At 39.9% G+C, this 17,167-nt stretch overlaps 1 protein-coding gene across 1 annotated transcript in view; it reads left to right on the top strand.

The window, feature by feature from the left end:
- Nucleotides 1-13,098, top strand: part of CHST13 (carbohydrate sulfotransferase 13) — a 53,769-nt gene extending 40,671 nt beyond the window's left edge. Inside the window, exons 2-3 of the mRNA XM_058169824.1 lie at nucleotides 491-573; nucleotides 5,087-13,098. Of these exons, the coding sequence (XP_058025807.1) occupies nucleotides 491-573; nucleotides 5,087-5,932 (929 nt within the window). The 3' untranslated portion in view covers nucleotides 5,933-13,098. The remainder of the gene's footprint in view (nucleotides 1-490; nucleotides 574-5,086) is intronic.
- Nucleotides 13,099-17,167: the final 4,069 nt, after the last annotated feature.

Genomic DNA, 17,167 nt, shown 5'->3' with positions numbered 1-17,167 from the left:
AGGAGACCTTGAAGGCTGGTTCCCAGAGGCAACCAGAAAGATTATAATTAAAGGAGAAGGCCGCTAATATCGAATGGAAAATTATTTTAACTCTGGAAGAATTCAAAGATATTTGGCAACAATGTACCCAGAACTTTCTCTTTAAAGACTCATATAATAATATTTTTTACTGAAAATTGAACATACAAAGATAAAATTATTATTATTGGGGGGAAAAGCAAAACCTAACTATTCTTTATAATTAGTTTTGAGGAGGAAGACAGACAGAACAGTCACAAAAGGCAGATGATGTCATTTAGATATTTGGTAAAGTTCCATCATGAGGACAGGGTGGTTGTGCAACAACAGTCTTAATTTAAATGAACACTCTTCCCATCCTTAATTTTTGTATTCCTCCTCTAAGTATGACTAACCTTGGACTTCCCATGAAATAGAGAATCTTTGCCATGCATTTTTAAAATCTCTCCTTCTCCCCATTTTTCCTTTTCAGCTGCAGAAGACAGGATATTGAGGATCAGCTGGCACGGGAAATCTGGTCGAAGTCCACTTCAGACTCTTTACAAGAGTGACCAGGTAAATGGGCTTCAAAAAGCAAAGTGGCTGTATACAGTGTGAAGGAAGGGAGCAGGCTATTTGTTTATTTATTTATTAAATGTACATGCTACCCATCTTGGCAATGAGCGTGACTCCGGGTGGCTTTCAGTGCAATGAAATAGAAATATAAAATGCAATTATTAAATAGGATGATGTCCATTCAGTAGTGTCTGACTCTTGGCAATTCTATGGGCCAGGCCACATCTTCTAAACTTTTTGAGTTGTTCTATGCTCTAGCGGATGTCAGCTTTGAGGGTGAATTATAAATAGAGAGAGAGAAAGAGAGAGAGAGAATTAATAGCTGAAGAATACTCTTTGCATGCAGAAAATGTGACCTTCCTCCCCTACCCCCCCACCCCTGCAGTTGCTGTAAAGTTGTGTAGCTCATTTTGTGAATTGGAGATTTGGACCAGAGGTGGGTTTCAGCAGATTCTGACCAGTTCTGGAGAACCAGTAGCAGAAATTTTGAGTAGTTCGGAGAACTGGTAGTAAAAATTCTGACTGGCCTCACCCCCATCTATTCTCTGCCTCCCAAGTCCCAGCTGATTGGGAGGAGATTTTACAGTATCCTTCCCCTGTCATGCCCACCAAGCCACACCCCATAAGTCATGCCACGCCCACCAAGCCATGCCTACAGAACCGGTAGTAAAAAAATTTGAAACCCACCACTGATTTGGACCCTGCCTACATCCTTTCACACACAGGTATTTTATTTGTAAAGTCTTTTGAGAGCCAAAGACGGTAGTTTTTTTCCTCTGCCTAATTGAAATACAGGATAATCCCTGTGAGCTGAAAGTAAGCCCTCTGTCACTGAATTCCTCATTTCCTTTTCCTTACCCATTTGGCTGTGCAGATATAAGAAAATAATCAGGACGCACAAAAAGAAAGCATGGAGGCCAAGTTGCTAATCCAATCGGTACCTTTTGAGAACTGGCATATTTTAAGAATGGATGTCAGCATCTCTTTTTTTTAAATACCTGCCAAACCATCTATTATATTGCTAAGTGATGTTGATAACCTCCTTGTCCTAGAATGACTTGATTTGTCTGGAAGGCCTATTTTTTTTTTTTTTAGAAATGAATAGAATAGAATTTTTTATTGGCCAAGTGTGATTGGATACACAAGGAATTTGTCTTGGTGCGTATGCTCTCAGTGTACATAAAAGAAAAGATACCTTCATCAAGAACCATAATGTACAACACTTAAAGTCATAGGATACAAATAAGCAATCAGGAAACAATATCAATATAAATTGTTACAGTCATACAGTCGTTACAATATAAAGTTACAGTCATAAGTGGGAGGAGATAGGTGATGGGAACGATGAGAAGATTAATAGTAGTGCAGATTTAGTAAATAGTTTGACAGTGCTGAGGGAATTATTTCTTTAGAGAAGTTCAATCATTCCCGATCCATTCTGCTTGTCATTTTTTTTTTACAAACCAAAATTGGGAGATACTAACTCTCTTTGGGTCAGAAATAAGGACTCTTTATAATTGAGAACTGAGAAAATGACTAAATGAACACACAGAGGAGTAATACATCCAGAATAACAAACTTGCCTACATATATAAAGAATATCGCAAATGCAAATGCTTATCTATCTTGCCAATTTTAAGAGTTTTACTTTAGAACTGTAAACTCAAACCTAAAACAATTGTCCTGCTAGGTATCTTAAAATTCTACTGGATAATGCAGCCTCCTACAAACAGAAAAGTATATTGTGTCTCCTGAAGTTCTCCAGAGGTTCCTACTATGAAGTGTTTGTGGTCTCAGAACTCTATTAGTACTTGAGTATTAGACATGAATTCTGCCTAATTCTGCCTCCATCATGGAAGTTGGGAATCCTGGCCTGATGTAAAACGAAGCATGGTATCACTGAATAACAATCTGCAACACCTTTTACATATCTTCTGGTTTACTGAGCAATGATGAATACAAACAGAACTTCAAATAAGCTTTTTGTGCAATAGCATAACAGGTGGATAGCACTTGGATGGGAGATTGCTGGCTGCTCCCAGGGCAGAAAGTTATACTGGGAAGCAGAGAAAAAAAATCATCTGGAAGAAAGAGAGAGCAAACCACTTTCATAGTCTACCAAGAAAACTACATGGGCCTTTCTATGAAGTGACTTGAAAAGCAGAAATATCTTATATTCAGTATCTAAAAAGTGATAAAATATGGGGGAAATGAAGGGACAATTAAAATCAATTAAGATCCTGTGACACTTCCAAGAATGAAATATATAATCCTGAGATAATGTAGGCAAAGGATTAGACAAAATATTCCCTTTGACATCTCTCTGAATACCTGCCCATCTTCCTACCTTGCCTGCCTTCCTTTTTAATGAGAAGTAAGGATTTAAATAGGCAGGCTACAAAGCATAATCTTTACTTCCAGCAATGCTATGAAAAAAATAAATTGGCGAACAATCATATCTCAGTTCTTTAGTTATAAGTGTACCCATCTGCTTTTTTTGGGGGGGAGGGGAGAGAAGTATTCTACAGAGTTGTGGAGTGGGCTGGCAGGCAAATCTTACCTGTTTGCCTTCCAGTGAAAATCTGCTTTGTAATTGGCTGCAGCCATTGTCTTTATAAAAAGAATGTGACCCTCCACCAAAAGTCATTAAATGAGAGAGCGCATGTCACGTGTGCTCAGCGTTTTAAATGTGCCCACCCACCCCTGACTTAGCTTGTGTGCATCTAAAGAAGTGTATTTATGAAGTTTATGCCATACTCAATGTGCTCATGTCTCTCTCTTTATGAATATAACACAGATGGTATAAACAGTTTGCTGAAAGGGGAGCTTTATATGTTTAGTCAAACTGCAAATAAGCACTTTGTTTTAACTATAATTGGGAGGAAGGAAAAAGGTTTTACCCATATAAACAGATGCTGTTTTATGTTTTTATAAGGAAAGTTCAAAAAATATCCAAAGTCCACACATGAATAGTATCTTTCCTAGAACCAAAATTTTGCAAAAGACCCTAGAGAAGTTTCAGGGATTTTCCTGAACTTTTTATTAGGTGAAGTGCCTACAAAAGGTCAGAAAGACAGGGAAGAATTATTATTATTATTTTTAAATCCACCATTAGCCAGGAGTCACAGGAAATCAAGAATAAACTCCCAAGAAAGAAAAGAATTTCCTGAATTTGTTGTTAGTCATACCTTCAAGAGACAAGCTGCAATTCCTAGTGACCTGAGGCACCCTTTTCTCTTAGGAAAAGTTTCTAGTTATGGGAAGAAATGAAATTTTGAATAGCCAAGGTCTAATCATGGAGATAATAAGGGATGGCGTGAATCAGTGGCTAAGACGCTGAGCTTGTCAATCAAAAGGACGGCAGTTTCGCAGTTTGAATCCCAAGTGCTGCGTACTGGGATGAGCTCTCATTACTTGTCCCAGCTTCTGCCAAGCTAGCAGTTCGAAAGCACGTTAAAAAATGCAAGTAGAAAAATAGGGACCGCCTTTGGTGGGAACATAACAGCATTCAATGCACCTTTGGCGTTTAGTCATGCCAGCCACATGACCACAGAGACATCTTCAGACAGCGCTGACTCTTTGGCTTTGAAATGGAGATGAGCACCGCCCCCTTGAGTCAGGAACGACTAGCACATATGTGCAAAGGAAACCTTTACCTTTAATCATGGAGATAAACCTACATTTACAGTATTTTGATTCAGGAGTATTTTGCTTTGCTAAGAGCACTCAGCTGGACCTTTGATATAGGCCTTTGATGATCCAGCATACCAAACTAATGCATTTTTAAACACTGTTCATTTCTATCATTCTATATGATTGATTGACCAAGGAAAGGAAAGAAGCAATTGAGTCCATTCACAGGATATGCCAATATTGTTCGGAAACCTTGAAAGAGCTGGTGACAAACACTATGAGAATAGTTTCATTCTGAATGTACATTTTGATTAATACATTTTGGATTATAAATAAATCCCTCTCAATGTAGACAGATAAATTCAATTGAAATATCATTCATAGAGTTCAACATAAAATGGACCATGTTTAGACTCTTACCTTTCCCTCTCACTGCCACTGCTGCTTAACAGCATTTCTAAGACTGAAAATGAGACCCAGTATAGGAAAATTGGTTCAATAATCTTATCTCTAAACTGGTCCTTACCAATCTGAGGACCTAGAGTCTGTGGGCTTCAAATCTCAGATTTTAACTTTCTAGTTGGGAATTCTGAGGTTACAGTCATGTTCCAACTGAAGGACCCTCAAGTTTATCCAGTTTTCCTTTCTGATAACCTTTAAATCCCCACTATTAAAGGGTAAGTGCATCACTTTAAGAAGTAATTATAACCAATGTTATGACTACTCATGAATCTTAAAAATGTCCAAAGATATCAGCTCCTGTGTATAGGTATTGGCAGCATGTACGGTAGAGTATTATTGGGATCTAACAAAAAAAGCTTGGTACAGAGCGTGAAGTGACTCCTGCTCCCCTTTACATCCTTGTCTTATGTCTCCTCAGCTTGAGCAGTCCTCCCTGCAGGCAATTCATCAACACAGGAGGGAGCTGCTAAACAGTATGTGCCATCGATACACCCGCAAGCGACGCCTCCTAACTCCAGATGACTTGCGGCACCTGGTGGTGGATGATGTCCATGAGATGCTCTACTGCTATGTCCCCAAGGTGGCTTGCACTAATTGGAAGAGGGTCCTGATGGTCTTGACAGGGAAGGGCAAGTACCAGGACCCCCTGGAAATCCCAGCACATGAAGCTCATGTACCAGCCAACCTACGCACTCTCTCCGAGTATAGCACTCCTGAGATCAACTACCGCTTGCGCAACTACCTCAAGTTCATCTTTGTACGGGAGCCTCTGGAACGGTTGGTTTCAGCCTACCGGAACAAATTCACCCGTAGCTTCTGTCTGACATTCCATAAGCGCTACAGGACCAAGATAATCCGGCGGCACCGTCAAGACCCTAGCAGCGAATCCCTGGAAAGCGGCCACGATGTGCGTTTTGAAGAGTTTGTGTACTATCTGTTGGATCCAAAGACCCAGCGCGAGGAGCCTTTCAATGAGCATTGGGAGCGAGTGCACTCCCTTTGCCATCCATGCATTATCCACTATGATATCATTGGCAAGTATGAGACCTTGGCTGACGATGCCAACTATATCTTGCAATTGGTTGGGGCTGATGCAGGCATCAAGTTCCCTTCCTCTTCTAAGGCCACCAGAACCAACAATAACCTGACTGCAAAGTTCTTCAAGAACATCAGCCCCTTCTACCAAAGAAGATTATTTAATTTATACAAGATGGATTACTTGCTCTTCAATTACACCATCCCTCCTTATTTACACCTACGATGAGGCTGGTGACATGCCCTTTCCTCATCGTTTCTGCTGTCAACCAACATAGATGGACATGAGATGCTTGCAGCTCTACCTTTTTTGTTTTATGTTTTATCAGCACACAGAGTTCTCTCCGCCTTTTGTTCCTGTTTCAGTAGACAGAATCTACTATGGTTTGTCTATCCTTTCTCCTGTCCTTAACCAAACAGCATTTGTTTCTAGGAAGCACTGGAACTATGTCCTTTTGTCAGGAGGTGGGATAATCTGTGTGGAAGTAGGAGACACAATAAAATGTGCATGCATTTAATGTGTTCAATTATAATCCCCACAAATTTCTCCACAGTGAGGGAGACAAGGGAAATATGAGCCAGAAGTGTCTAATTGTGAACAGTTACTTGGTATGAGGCAAAATTGTCAATGAGATAAGAGTCTTCTGTGTTTCCCCCTTTTACCATCCTTGCTGCTGGTGTTTCAGAGAACTCAGAAAAAAAAAAGAAAAAAAAACCTTCTGCGTTTTCCCATCAAGTTCTGCTCCCATGCAGTTTCCATCTATTTGCACTGGAGTGATGCTTAGTGGATTGCCCACTTGTTTCTGCAGATTTTACTATGTGAGAAAATCTTGACCAAAAGAAATATTTAATTATTTGCCTTGGCTTTTTTTTCATGTGAATATGTATTGGGGGATGTGCAAAAATGGTTGTGGGGTGCTGTTTTTGTAGGCCTAATCAAACTATGTTCCAGCACCAAGCTCTTCAGTTTAATTAGCAGACCCTCATCCAGGTGAGAGAAATGAATTCCACAGAACTACATTTTATAGGTGGTACCAAAGACTGGAAGAACAGTGGGCCTGGACTAGAATTCTTATATGTGAACCTAGATTGGTCTCAGAGAGTGTTTTAAGAAGAGAACAGATTGTCCTTCTGGAATAGCCCCTTCTCTCCCCCAGATACGTTTGACCTATCTTCTCTTACCAATATGATAGCACTTGTGGGTGATAATGGGAATCTGGCACATTTGGAGAGCACTGGATTGTGAAAGCCAAACAGAGAATTGATCATAGATCCTGATTTGCCTTTAAACAGTATCTCCCAGAAGACATATCTTGAGTTAATCATGAACGGTGCCTTTTCTGTAGAGCATTGCTATATTGTCTCACTCAAGTCACGTTTTCTGTCTAAAATAACTTTTTCCTTTTTCTAAGCGGAAGGATCTATTATCTGTAGAAATCAGGGTACGGCTTGGGAGTCAGAGATCGCAGGTGGAATTGGGCCGTAGAGAGAGAAACAGAAATGTAACTGGTAAAATTGAAGGCTTGTACTTGAAATGGCAATCCTAGAAGACTATATTTAACTCGGTTCACATAATGTCTTTTAAGTTGGCATTTTTGTCTCTACATGGTTACATGTCTATGTATATCAAAATATTATCCCCTCATTTATGTAAATTGGCTGGAAGTAGAGTTATTGTACAACAGCATCCCTGAACCAGGTTCCTTCTGGATGCATTAGCTCTTAACACCCGTAAGTCCCACTAAGCATGTTCAGACTGGCTGGGACTCAGGGGAATTCAGGTCTAATACAGATTCTGTGAGTAATTTGATTTATGCAATACGCTACTGAATGTACTTGTGTTGCATGAAGTATATAGGTCATACATATGAAAGACACCATGATTTGGTTCCGCTGATTCCTACTGTATGAAGGTGGCATTTCCCTACACCCCTACGCTGTAGCTGCTTACTTTCTATTAGGCTAGAATGAATTCCCAAGAGAGGATTGGGTAGTTCAGGGTTTGAATTAGTCAGTTCACCTGTACAGCAATCCAGTATCAATCCAAGCTTTAATTTTAGGAAGTTTAGATTCTGACCATAGTCTTTTTTCTTACGATGAGTCATTTGGCAATAAGATGGAGTGCTCTTATGGGTGGAATGAATGAGTGACAGGAGGGCGATTGTTCAAAGTTACCCAAGGTACTTTGTGATTAATTCAGATTTTGAATTCAAATTCAAATTTGTCTCCAGTTGTCAACCTTGCAAAATAGACCAGACAAGCAGCACCCCCAGATGAACTAGATATAACTTTACTGTAAGGTTACATTAACAGAATCTTGCAAGTCTGAAAATACCTCTCTTCCCCCCGTCTCACCTTTATAATCCAAGAAGCTAAGGAGGGTCCCTTTTGATATGTTTGCCTCACACCAGTGGTGGTTTGCCCCTGATTTGGACCAGTTCTTGCCAACTGGTAGTAAAACCAGGGGGGAGGCTCCGCCCACCGACCCCAACGTCATTAGGAAGCATGCGTGTGCAAGCGAAGCGAGCGCTCACACGCGATCCCGCTGCGAACTGGCAGTAAAGCTAAGTAGAACCCACCCCTGCCTCATACCCATTCCTTCTGCAGATTCAGCTATCTCTTATCTAACTATTGCCTAATCTGCTACTCTTTCTCCTGTCTGGCAAAGTCATTCATGCATACAATTGCATCCAGTTTGCAATCTCTAGGATATGTAGCTAGCATATTGTTGGCTGGGAATTCTGCAAGTTTGATCCCAGCATATAGGCGAAGCACCAGCTTGGGAAGGATATTTACTTTGTAAGTATGTAATGATTATACATTAACAACGTGGTGCTGTCTGTTCTTTGGTTTGCAACATTCCCATTCCTTGCTGTGACAACTAATTAATTAGATTTAAAATACCAGTGAATTAGAAATCCAATAGCATGGCTAGTCTAGTGAAGAGAAGGACCAGGGGAGACATGATAGCCATCTTCCAATACTTGAGGGGCTGTCACAGAGAGGAGGGTCAAACTGTTTTCCAAAGCACTTGAAGGCCAGACAAGAAATAATGGATGGAAACTGACCAAGGAGAGATTCAACCTAGAAATGAGGAGGAACTTTCTGACAGTGAGAACAATCAACCAATGGAACAGTTTGCCTTCGGAAGTTGTGGGACCTTCATCACTTGAGACTTTCAAGAAAAGATTGGACTGCCATTTGTCAGAAATGGGATAGGGCTCCGGCTTGAGCAGGGGGTTGGACTAGATGACCTATTAGGTCCTTTCCAACTGTGTTAATCTGTTGAATCTGTTAAATTATTTAAAAATTGAACTAGGTAGTTGTAGTAATCTTCTCAAAAGATTTTCCAAAAGCATCAGGAACAAAACTAAATGTGTGCCAATATACAAAAATCAGTGAAGTATGAGAAGAAAACTTTGTTACCTAGTGATTAAACTTACTTTAAAAAATAAACATAGCTAGGACTATTATGTTATTTAGATAAAAATTCCATTGGCATATTTACTTCTAGTAAATTGATATTTATTCTTGTTCTGGACACATGTTTCTGATAAAGTGAATAGATCCACCCAAAATTATTTCCATTGGTGAAATAACCTGCACCCTTCTCTCTTCCTCCCTGGGAAATCATACTGAAGTAAACAGGATTTACGTTTGCATAGGCAACTGAGGGATGCAGTGGCTCAGGGGCTAAGATGCTGAGCTTGTCAATTGAAAGGTTGGCAGTTCAGCGGTTCGAATCCCTAGTGCCGGGTAATGAAATGAGCTCCCATTACTTGTCCCAGCTTCGAAAGCATGTAAAAAATGCAAGTAGAAAAATAGGGACCACCTTTGGTGGGAAGGTAACAGCATTCCATGAACCTTTGGCATTTAGCCATGCCAGCTACATCACCACAGAGACATCTTCGGAGAGCGCTGGCTCTTCAGCTTTGAAACAGAGATGAGCATTGCCCCCTAGAGTCAGGAATTAGTAGCACGTATGTGCGGGTAGAAACTTTACCTTTACCTGAGGCAACTATAAAGATTTTACTTTTGGACATAGAAAAAACAGCAGGGACATTGCATATGCTCAGGGACATTGCAGATTTATTTTGCTTTTTTATGACTAGCTTGTGATTTGGTTTGTCTAACATTTTTCTTTTTATCTCAGCTTATCAGTTATTCCAACTTGTGAAGATAAAATGGAGTAGGGGAATGGAGAATCCTATTCATCACTTGAAATTCTAGCAGAAAAATGGAATGCAAATGCAATAAGACGTAACAATAATATAACCAGGAAAAATAGTTAACATGCAGAATATAAACTGCATCAAGAACATAAACTAATTTTAACAACACAAATGTCTTAAGCAAGTGACTCTCTAAAAGCACACAAACCACCAAGAACCATCATGGATTGAAAGCCACCATTACAGAAGAGGCCTAGCTGCTTCACCACCAAATATTTGACATTAATGGAGGGTAGTGAAATTTCAGATATTGGTCTCAGAGGTTCAGGCAGGTGATGTCCCGATTTATAAATTTTAGCTGAAGCTAATATTGAACCAATATTATCAGAAAAATGACATGGGATTTTGTAAGAAATGGTTAGTTTATTCTGGCCTATGTATTTTTGTCCTGTAAGCAACAGGCTGTTTCTGTCATATGCATTGAATTAAACTGAATTAGAAAATTGAATTAGAAAGTGATTAGGGTTTGTTTAATATCTTTGAGCCAGTATTGATTCCTGCCAAGTGGCTTGTCAAGTCCCTGCAGTTTTCTTGGCATGATTTTTTTTTTCCAGAAGTGGTTTGCCATTGCCTCTTTCCTGAGGCCGAGAGTGTGTGACAGGCCCAATGTCAACCAGCTGTCTTAGTGCCTAAGGTGCAGACAAGAATTCTCAATCTTCAGGTTTCTAGCCTGGTGCCTTTAACCACAATCTCACAAACTGAGTCAGATGGGGGATGCATCTGTCAAGTGCAAAATACCCATTCCAAGTGGGATGTTGTTGTTTTTGAATTTGGGGTGGCTGTTTCAATAATTTTGAAAGTGGTTCAACCCTGAAATATTTCTAGACTGAAGAAAATAGCCTATTTCTTCACGTGAATCCGTTATTTGTTCTGCAAGTAAAATGTTTCAAACAACGAACCATTCAAATTAAAAATGTGCAGTTCTACTGCAAATACATCTGCACATTGCTGCCCAATGAAAAATAGAGGTAATGAAATGCAAAAAGAAAAAAGAAAAAGCCACATCTTGTGCTAATAGCACTTACATGTTTATTCTGAAAGAAATCGTAAAAGAAGTTACTGGTTATATTTAGAATAAAATAGAATAGAATTTTTATTGGCCAAGTGTGATTGGACACACAAGGAATTTGTCTTGGTTCATATGCTCTCAGTGTACATAAAAGAAAAGATACGTTCATCAAGGTACTTATATTTATTTATGGGATGAACTGAACTAAACTGAACTGAAAACTAATTTAGCCAGTTGTGCGATCTTTGCATGTGAGATTTTAGAGTTCCATTTCTAATTAGGTTGAATAAATCATAGCTAACTTCGGGCAAGCATGTCCTATGAAGGTAACCAAAGTTTGAATGTGCATGGGGGATGGCATTATTTATTTTGTTGCTAAGATTTGTTGCTACTCTTCATTCAGACTGCCTCTAAGAAGCGTATAGGATAAACAAAGTCTGGAAATGAATGATGGCATCAGCCATAGTAGAGCTATGGTGGCACAGTGGTTAGAGTGCAATACTGCAGGCTACTTCTGCTGACTGCCAGCTGCCTGCAATTTGGCAGTTCAAAATCTCACCAGGCTTAAGGTTGACTCAGCCTTCCATCCTTCCGAGGTGGGTAAAATGAGGTCCCAGATTGTTGGGCGCAATATGCTGACTCTGTAAACTGCTTAGAGAGGGCTGTAAAGCACTGTGAAGCAGTATATAAGTCTAAGTGCTATTGCTATTCACCAGTGACAGGCCCAAACTTAACCCCCCCAACCCCGCCCTAAAGGCGCTGTCCCACAAGGTTTTCACAAGCTTGTGGAAACTCATCAGGGAAATGTAGGGCTGTGTCCAGGAGGATGAGCTATTCTCCATTGAGAAGGCTCAAGTACAGGGTCTCTGCTGCTGGAAATATTCTACATTAAGGCATATATATAACACACACACACACACACCAGGGAATCCAATCTATCAAGTGTCGCCTGTCATTGTTCTTGGCATGTAGCAATAGATTGGTGCTCCTCTTGGCTTGGAAAGGAAAGGGTCGGAAGAGCAATTTTCTTCCATCTTTACAACTTGCCAGTGGAAGGAGCCCCAAAGTCTTCCCTTAGTTCCACTAAGACCTAAGATATCCATTTGTGTTGGATAACACAAGTGAAAAGAAACTATACATTTCAGGGTTTCTTCCAGTGGCTCCAATTGTTTTGTTAAGCGGTAATTATTTTGTCTTTCTTGCAAGCCTTGGGCTCCTTTTTCTTTCTGAGCATTGCTTTAGCTTTCTTATTTATTAAAATTATTTATGTGTTAGATTATATCCACCTTTTCCTGCCGGAGCTCAAGTTGGAGTACATTAGGCACTCCATAGCCATGCCAAAATCTAAAGTCACAATTGTATGTCTCTTTGCTACCATCCAGTGGTCTTATAAATTACTGCAGCTCAGATTTGGTATGTCCAGCATAGGTAGTGCTTTCCTTTCCCTTTCCCTCCCTTCAACAACTCCTCCCTAGGTAGGTTGCACTGAAAGAGCATAAGTGACCTAAATCTTACATGAGTGATGGTAGACTTGAACCTGGATCTTTTTTATCCCAGAATAACATCTTGAGTCCTTTGTTGGCCTTTGAAGCCTTCCCAAAGCTCTTCTGATGTTTCCAGGCCAGGATATTACCACACAGCAACCTTCCCTCAGTGATGAAACTTTATAGGCCATCCAGATGTCATCATTTTCCACTTTTAATTTAATTCTACCCTTTCTTTTAGCTGTTCTCTTACCACACACACACACACAAATCTGTTAAGGAAGAATGGAGTGATTATATGGTGCCTTTTGACTTGTCCATCTGGAAACATGTTTTTACTGTTACGGTTTTTACAGGTGATTTTTGTTCAATATTCCTACCTTTAAATATAAGTTTCTGGTACTTATAATACCTAGAATCCATATAGAGCTATAAGGACATCTTAAGGTCAAAGTGGGGAACTGCAGCCATTTAAAGAGGAATGTAATAATTCTTTTTGCAATATGCCATTTTTTTTCCCTTAAATGTTTTGCTTTTTGCACATCACCTGATGAAGAGTTCTGGAGAACGTGAAAGCTTGCAAAAATATTTGTGTTAATTTTATTTAATCTTAATAAATATCTTACCCATAATGGATTGGGGTCCTTTTTTTCTTTCTTAAGTTGACCAACACAGCTTTTATCAGTTATGTTTTGTTGTTGTTTTTAATGTGATTTACTATTTTGTAAAACCATGTTTGTTCCCTGCTAGATTCCTTTCCAGTACTGAAACTGGGAAGTCTCACCATTTCCACGTAACAAGCTATCGAAGATTTCTATGAGAGTAATTATTGGATGACAAACATATCATAACAACACTTTTCAACAAGACGTTTTTTAAAAAAAATGTGTGATGGGATCCTGGAAACTGAGGCATCTGATTTCAAGCGTCACAAAGAGATGCTGCATTGATGTGCCCATACAGTCAAACCACCTTTTCCAAACTTAATTCAAAGCACTGCACAACCCTACTTGCTTTGCAGTTGAACAGAATAGAAAAAAAAAACAGGGAAAAAATAGGCACCATCTTGTTCAGTATTACTAACCTTGCTGAACACGTACTTCCAACAATGTACATGTAGGGATTATCATTGAAAGGGCAAATAATTCATGTTGCTGTTTGGTTGCTTAAACCAGCCTTTTCCAGTATATCTTCCAGATGTGATGAGACGACACCTCATTGAATTTTCAGATAACCCTAGCTGGCAATATTAAGAACTACTGTAATTTCATCACATCTAAAAAGGTAAAGGTAAAGGTTCCCCTCACACATACGTGCTAGTCGTTGCCGACTCTAGGGGGCGGTGCTCATCTCGGTTTCAAAGCCGAAGAGCCAGCGCTGTCCAAAGACGTCTCCGTGGTCATGTGGTCGGCATGACTCAACGCCAAAGGTGCACAGAACGCTGTTACCTTCCCACCAAAGGTGGTCCCTATTTTTTCTACTTGCATTTTTACGTGCTTTCGAAACTGCTATGTTGGCAGAAGCTAGGACAAGTAACGGGAGCTCACCCTGTTACACAACAGCACTAGGGATTTGAACCGCTGAGCTGCCGACCTTTCGATCGACAAGCTCAATGTCCTAGCCCCTGAGCCACCGCGTCCCTTTTATCACATCTAGAGAGCATCAAATTAGGGAGGACTGTCTTAAATGTTTCATTTACCACAAAGAGATGCAACAAAACTATGCAGTACTTTGATTTTAGAGCAAAAAAATGCATCACAACCTGACTCAACTCAAACATGGCATTTGCTGTTGACTCACATGTTTTCAGGGATGATGGTCCATAACATTTTTTGTCTGTTTTTGCCACCAGTACTTACCATTGGTGGGGGAGTTTGGTTGCTGTTCTCTCTAAATGAGATTGCATTTTGTTTTGTTCATTGTTCATTGTATTGTTGATTGTTAATTGTATTATTTTGTATATGCTCTTCGAACCCACCCAGAGGTTGGGTTGGCAGAGCATATACAAGAGTTGGGTGGGCTAGAAATATTATAATACATTCAATCAACAATCAGCCCCCTAACTCTGCAATTCCTTCCAATTGTTTCAAGGTGGGTGCAGTGCGATTGATGAACATCAATGGTGCAGTTCTCACCATGCTGAAGTTGAAAACAAATGAAAATTCTTCTGTTCTAAAGAAAGTTTAAATCGTTAAAAACATAATAAAAAGCTCCCAACAGAAAAGAAAAAAAACCAGGGAAAAAATAGGCACCATCTTGTCCAGTATTACTAACCTTGCTGAACACGTACTTCCAACAATGTACATGTAGGGATTATCATTGAAAGGGCAAATAATTCATGTTGCTGTTTGGTTGCTTAAACCAGCCTTTTCCAGTATATCTTCCAGATGTGATGAGACGACACCTCATTGAATTTTCAGATAACCCTAGCTGGCAATATTAAGAACTACTGTAATTTCATCACATCTAAAAAGGTAAAGGTAAAGGTTCCCCTCACACATACGTGCTAGTCGTTGCCGACTCTAGGGGGCAGTGCTCATCTCCGTTTCAAAGCCGAAGAGCCAGCGCTGTCCGAAGACGTCTCTGTGGTCATGTGGCCGGCATGACTCAACGCCAAAGGCGCACAGAACGCTGTTACCTTCCCACCAAAGGTGGTCCCTATTTTTTCTACTTGCATTTTTACGTGCTTTCGAAACTGCTATGTTGGCAGAAGCTAGGACAAGTAACGGGAGCTCACCCCGTTACACAACAGCACTAGGGATTTGAACCGCTGAGCTGCCGACCTTTCGATCGACAAGCTCAATGTCTTAGCCCCTGAGCCACCGCGTCCCTTTTATCACATCTAGAGAGCATCAAATTAGGGAGGACTGTCTTAAATGTTTCATTTACCACAAAGAGATGCAACAAAACTATGCAGTACTTTGATTTTAGAGCAAAAAAATGCATCACAACCTGACTCAACTCAAACAAGGCATTTGCTGTTGACTCACATGTTTTCAGGGATGATGGTCCATAACATTTTTTTGTCTGTTTTTGCCACCAGTACTTACCATTGGTGGGGGAGTTTGGTTGCTGTTCTCTCTAAATGAGATTGCATTTTGTTTTGTTCATTGTTCATTGTATTGTTGATTGTTAATTGTATTATTTTGTATATGCTCTTCGAACCCACCCAGAGGTTGGGTTGGCAGAGCATATACAAGAGTTGGGTGGGCTAGAAATATTATAATACATTCAATCAACAATCAGCCCCCTAACTCTGCAATTCCTTCCAATTGTTTCAAGGTGGGTGCAGTGCGATTGATGAACATCAATGGTGCAGTTCTCACCATGCTGAAGTTGAAAACAAATGAAAATTCTTCTGTTCTAAAGAAAGTTTAAATCGTTAAAAACATAATAAAAAGCTCCCAACAGAAAAGAAAAAAAAACATTGTAGCACCCCTATTTATTTATGCAATGAGCACTGGCCATGATGTACAAATGCAATGTACCCATGATGGTCCTTCCATCACTACCACCCCTTCCAGATATGTTGAGAACATCCCAAGAGCACCAAAATGATTGCTCATGCTTTGTTCTAGAGCAGGGGTCTCCAACCTTGGTCCCTTTAAGACTTGTGGACTTCAACTCCCAGAGTCCCTCAGCCAGCTGGCTGAGGGACTCTGGGAGTTGAAGTCCACAAGTCTTAAAGGGACCAAGGTTGGAGACCCCTGTTCTAGAGGACTATGGTTTAATAAACAAAAGTTTCACAGCTTTTTGATCATGGAACAAAATGCATTTAAAGCAATTTAGCATAGAATGTTATTGTTAGTTGCAAAGTTGTGTCCGACCCATTGCGACCCATGGACAATGTTTCTCCAGGCGTTCCTGTCCTCTACCATCCTCTGGAGTCCATTTAAGCTCATTAGCATAGAATAAGGAGATGCAAATATAAGTAGATTTCTGAAAGTTTTGAAACAGATCAACATTCTGTTTTTGACTTGTTTTAACACTTGTTTAACAAAAGGGTCAGCAAAATGAACCTTTAAACGTAGGAAAGAATTGCAAGCCCAGATCAGAACTGGCATTCCAAACCAATATGTGAATTAGTGCTCTAAGGCAGGGGTTTGGTTTCCGTGGACCAGTGGTGGCTTCGGTGATGGTGGTGGGGGGGAGGAATGGTTTCACACACACAACCTAAACCCCATGTAGGTGCAAATGAAGCTTTGTGCTCTCACCTGACACTTTGGCAGCCCAGTTCCTAAAGGGCTGTGATCTGGTAGCAGGCTGCAACCCTGGGGTAAGGACCCCTACTCTAAGGGCATGCATGCCAATCACACCTAATGATGGATTGTAGATTCTGAAAATATAGTTTTTTTAAAAAAAATTAGCAAATACTTGCTCTAAAATAATTTGGCGTTGGAGAAGTCAAATACTCTTACGTTTATAGCAGAATGACTAAAATGGATTAGATTAATATACATTTTATTTGACCACTCCCCCAAAACTCCTCTGTAGATATCGTTATTATTTTGTGTGCATGGTTGTATATTCTGTTGTTCTGCTCATTAAGTATAGCAGTATAGCAGCTGTCTTGTTATTTAGTACAACTCTAAAACAAGCATTAAATTTAAAACATAATTTTTATTTATTATTTTTATTTATTAAAAGCATCTGCTGTCCATCTCTCCATCAAGAAGCTTTCATGTGCCGGTTGATGAAATTGGGAGCATCATGCGTACCTGATGTGCACAAATTCTGAT

Source organism: Ahaetulla prasina, chromosome 2 (assembly GCF_028640845.1).
Source record: "Ahaetulla prasina isolate Xishuangbanna chromosome 2, ASM2864084v1, whole genome shotgun sequence".
Classification (NCBI taxonomy): Eukaryota; Metazoa; Chordata; class Lepidosauria; order Squamata; family Colubridae; genus Ahaetulla; species Ahaetulla prasina.
Note: the sequence above shows the minus strand (reverse complement) of the source record. Positions and strands in the feature narration are given on the sequence as shown.